Source organism: Phocoena sinus, chromosome 7, assembly GCF_008692025.1.
Source record: "Phocoena sinus isolate mPhoSin1 chromosome 7, mPhoSin1.pri, whole genome shotgun sequence".
NCBI lineage: Eukaryota > Metazoa > Chordata > Mammalia > Artiodactyla > Phocoenidae > Phocoena > Phocoena sinus.
This window is the reverse complement of record NC_045769.1, coordinates 5,922,156-5,927,213: the sequence shown is the minus strand read 5'-3', so window position 1 is coordinate 5,927,213 and position 5,058 is coordinate 5,922,156. Positions and strand designations below refer to the sequence as shown.

General features: G+C 55.5%; 1 protein-coding gene across 1 annotated transcript; it reads right to left on the bottom strand.

The window, feature by feature from the left end:
* Positions 1-336: 336 nt before the first annotated feature.
* Positions 337-4,365, bottom strand: ARL4C (ADP ribosylation factor like GTPase 4C). Its single transcript, XM_032638076.1, has one exon. The coding sequence runs from the start codon at positions 3,822-3,824 to the stop codon at positions 3,246-3,248; it is 579 nt and encodes a 192-aa protein (XP_032493967.1). The 5' UTR covers positions 3,825-4,365; the 3' UTR covers positions 337-3,245.
* Positions 4,366-5,058: the final 693 nt, after the last annotated feature.

Sequence of the window (5,058 nt, the reverse complement as noted above, 5' to 3'; positions counted from 1 at the left end):
ACATAATCAGATCATATATTTGAAGTGATTAACAATCACGACCTTTTTTAATAACTGAGAGGCTTGGCGCTGGATGGGCATTAAGGCCATTTTCCTCAAGGATTTGTGAGCACCCCTGACAGGTATCATAAGGGGGACAGGCACACAGATTCCTGCATCCGAGCCTCTAAGTCTTCCATGCAGGGAAGGGCTAGACACTTAAACCAAAAAGGCAGAGATGATTCATCCAGCCCTGGACCCCATTAGACAGCAGAGACCATCTTGCGATCCATCCCTCCACTCAGGCCTAGAAACAAAGAGAGGCAACTTGAAAAACCATCCACAGACAATTTCCCCAAACGTTTGATTGTATAAATAATTTATTTCTGTTCACAGGATCATATATGCATATAAAAGGGAACGGGAACCCAAAGAGGAAGATGATCAGGACAGAGAATTACAGCAGTAGAAACGGAAACAAACCAGGAGACATAGTCCCAACACCATGACAGAGATTTTGTGAAGAGAATCGTTTGGAAACAAAACTGGCCTCCCTGTGTCTATGAGAAAACATTTCAAAAGCTCGTGTGGGGAGGCCAACTTCCTCTATATGTGGAGCCCATTCATTCTCCCAAGAGCAGGAGGCATATCAGCGGCTGTGTTGGAGGGGACTCTCCGGGTGACCGCTCCAAGGTGATTTAGCCTGTGTTTCCTCCATTTGGTCAGAGACGAAATGGGCTATTATTTGGGCAAACACTACAGAAATCAACTGAGACTCAACTATCGGTTGCTACACCACAGAGCTCTACTGCACAATTACTAACAGTTGACTGCACCCTTAAGTACTGATAATGCAAAAAACAAAGTCATTTCGCATCATCGGTAAAGCATGAGAGGATCTGAACAGTGATCTTGAACCAAAGTATCGTCAGCGCGAGAAGGTTACAGTATTTGGCATCTGCGATGTCACAAAATAAATATATTATTCTCTCAATAGTGTGGAACTACCAAAATGTCAAAGTGCTTGAGAAATCGTTGCGTGTGAAGAAAATAAAGAAAGATGGATTTTTTTTTTAATAATTCTATACAGAGTCTTCAGATGATGGGACCAGCCCATTCAGAAATCAGTGACTATGCTGTCGATATGTAAACTGAAACCTTGCAGGCTTTTCAACACTGCTCAGCTATATTTTCTCTATTGAGTTTCTACAAAAAGACCAGCATTGGAGGGGTACCAAATACACGGACAAAAGAGAAAAGGAAGATGGCCTGCTAGGTTTCTTCTTTTAAAATATTTCACGGGAGGATTGGGTTTCAAGCAGGAAGCCGGGGCTTCTACCTCTGGTTCTTAAATTAACTTTCTGAGTGCAGTGGAAAATAGGCATGGATTTATAACTTGAATACCTCACATGCTCACATACATGATCATACTCAATTTCTAAAGGGCTCCTTCGCAAAGAAATTTATCATAGTGGGGGGAAAAAGACATAATTCCACCTGTAAACACGGATTCAAAGAGGAAATCAAAATCACACAGGAAGCGTTAAGTTTCCTGTTTGATACTGTGTTTCAGGGTAAATGACAGCTTCTGCAAACCAAGACTCGGTCCTGATTATAAAGGATTTTTTAAATTACGTTATTAAAAATAGGTATTTCTTCTTCTTTCACTTTATCTGTTTCCAAAGCCTCTTTCAAGTAAACGTGAGGAGCCTGAGGACAGGTGACCATTACGTCACAGGCTTTCCTTTATCTCAAGCACTCACTGTGTCTGCGTTTGCTCTGCAACCAGTTTCCACAAGAAGGAATTAGGAAGGCCCTCCTTGTGCTTTTCCCTCGCCTTTAAATCCATGCCATGAGGTCGGCCTTTGCAACAAGGTGGGCTTTTATTTGTTGGTGCATGACATCAAATACTCTAGCGAGACGTTTGTAATGAAAATACTGAAACCAGATAGGCCACAATGAACCAATTAGAAATCTGAACATGTCACCACTTGCAGTGTAAAGGGATCTAAAAGGGCAAAGTCTTTTTTTCCTAAACTGAGTTATTTCTAAGGTGGGTATTCATTCGTAGCAGATTTAAAAAAAAACAAAAGCATGTCTGAAAACCATAACCCATCATCAAGCGGTTAGGATTACAAGAGACATCCCTTGCCAAAACCCGCCTGTTGTTCAGCACACATCTGCAGCTGGTGTGCTCACACGAGCCAAACAGTAGGCTAAGAGAATTTAAGATTCCACACATATGGGTCTAGAAATGTATGCCGATTACACAGTGCAGAGGGAGGTCCCTCCATCCACACACACACCGCATCCAGCATTGATGTCAAGAGCCTTACCCTTTAAACACCTTTAACTATTCTGCAAACAGAAAATGCATCATTGGCCACCACCTCCAACAGGTTTTTGTTTTTGCTTTGTTTTTTTCTAATTTTTTTTTTTATTGGTCTCTTTGTGTGATAATGACCTACACATGGACAGAGTCCAAACCATCTGGAAGATGTCTGATTCCAGGCTGAAAAGCAGTTCTCAACATAACTGGTCTTCTGAAGCTACCACAAAGCACCAGGAAAGGGGCATTCTTCGCGGGCATTCCCCAGAGGAGGCCAGCGAAGCGCCCCGTGCCTTCCGGCTGCCCTACTGTTCCAGGCAGTCCTCTGATGGCCCAAACCAGCACCTCGTTTGGGCCCAGGGCAGGACAGATGAATCTTCACAGGGGCCTGCCCTGTGACATAAAATTGTCCAGCTTTCACAGCTCAAGGAGAGGCTGTCCCCCCCAGCACCTCCCACTGCCACCATGCCCCCAGACGGGCACTCCCGGGGTTCTGGGAACCGCATATCTCAGGAAATTCACAGGTGCGATCCCCAGTGAGGGCAGGGAAGCCTGAACTTCTGGCCCTGATGGAGTAGGAAGAAAGCGCTTTTGTCTCTGACATCTGAGCCTTCCAACCTGGGCCAGGAGGGCATACGGCGGCGGGACCTGCACGTCCCCTCCCCAGTGGGGCCCCCAACCCTTCAGCAGCTCTGGCGTTCAGACAAAAGGTCCCCTGAGCGAGGGGTGACGGCAGGTCGAGCTCAGGTTGGCAAGTCTGCCTACATACCCAGGTCGAGTCACTAGTCCTGCATTCCGCTTTAAAAATTCGAAGCGTCGCTTTGGTTCGCTGTCTTTGTTCGCGGGCGCGGGTTCTCGATCGGCCATCCAGCCTTTCATTCATTCATTCTTGACTCGCTCGCTCGTCCCCCACCGGCTCGGAACGCTGCCGCGCGCATTACCGCTTCTTCTTCTGCTTGAGGGACTTCCTGCGTTTCAGGATCATCTCATAGAGCTTGTCCATGCCCTCGGTGAGGCCCTCGCCGATGATGGCGCACGCCGGCTGGACGTGGTAGGTGGTGGCCGGGATGAGCTCGTGCAGCGCCAGCTGCTTCTCGATCTCGGCCACGGGAAGCGACTTGGGCAGGTCCTGCTTGTTGGCGATGACGAGCAGCGGCGTGCCCTGGTTCTCGGCGAACTTGGTCACCTTGTGCAGCTCCGTCTTGGCCTCCTCCAGCCGGTCCACGTCCACCGAGTCCACCACGTAGATGATGCCGTCCGTGCAGCGGCTGTAGGACTTCCACAGCGGCCGCAGCTTCTCCTGGCCGCCCACGTCCCAGAAGTGGCAGCTGATGCCCTTGGCCGTGCCGTTGCTCAGCTTGATCTTCTCCGTGTTGAAGCCGATGGTGGGCACCGTGTTCACGAACTCGTTGAACTTGAGCCGGTAGAGCACCGTGGTCTTGCCGGCCGAGTCCAAACCCAGCATGACGATGTGCAGGGACTGGAAGGCCGAGATGTTGGAAGAGATGTTGCCCATGGCTCCTCGCTGCGGCGCCGGCCACTGCGGCTGCGGCGGGAGGGCGCCGCCCCCCGAGCAGTTACGGGCCTGACGCGGCTGGGCGCACCTGGGCCCCGCCTGCCGCCCTCGGCCGCCGGCACCGGCCGAACCTCGGCGTCCCCGGGGCGCACGGCTCGGCGCGCTCAGACGCCGCGGCCCCCGCGCCCGCGCCGGCCAGGCATCGCTTCTCTCGGCGGGCTTTTGTCTCCCGTGAAGCCGCCTCCGCTGCCGCGGCGCGAGATGCTCGCGCCCGGCGCCCTCCCCCGGCCCCGGCTCGCTCTGCGCCTTTCCGGGCCGCGCCCCCGCGCTCCCGCCGCTGCCGGGCTCTCCGCGGCTGACGGCTTGGGGCTCCGGGTGCCAGGCCCTCGCCTCTGCCTGGGCGGTGCCGCCGCGGGGCTGCTCCCGCTCCCGGGGTGCGCCTCGGAGGCGCAGGCGGGGCGTGGGCTTCCCCGGCTGTTGCTGCCGCCGCGGCCGCCTCGCTGTCCCCGCCGTCCCCTCGCCGCCGCCGCCAGCCTGCAGCGGCGGGAGGGCGCCCGGCTCCGCCCCTCGCGGCCCCCGCCCCGCCCCAATGGCCCCGCCCCCCCCGCGGCCCTGGGTGGGGCGTGGACCTCCCCTCGCGGCCGGCCGCTTTCGCGCCCTTCCGAGCTTTCGAAATCGCCGCCGGCGTCCCCTCCCGCGCAGCGCCCAGACAATGGGCCCCGGAGCAGGCTCTTCCTCCTCGGCCCACTGACGCATCTTGTAAAAATAGCTCCCGGCTCCCGGAACTCCCCGCCCCCCGATCCCAGGCCAGCGGGACTGCAGCCATGGGCGATGCAGCCGGCCTCGGGGAGCGGGTCCGGGGGTCTAGGCTCCGTGGGCTTTGGCGCGGCTCGGAGTCCAGGGCAAGGCGGGGCGGGGCAGCTCTGCCCGAGGGGTGGGGAGCGTCCGGGGCGGGGGTGAGAGTGCCCCGCCGGAGAGAGAGGGCGGTGGGTCAGGTTCCCCGACCCCCAAGAGAGGGGAAAGGAGGGCGCCGTCCGCAGTGAGCCAGCCCGGGCGCGTTTCCACCCTCGCGCCTTGTGCGGTGCCCAGGACCCTGGCCCTTTGCGATGCCCTGGCTCGCTTCCCTGCCAGAGCTCCAAGGGGCTCCACCGGGCCACCGCCGCACTTGGGGCGCAGGCCTGTGCCCAGGGTGCCCCGGAGGCCTAGCTTTTCCTGCCTTCCAAACCTCGGCTTA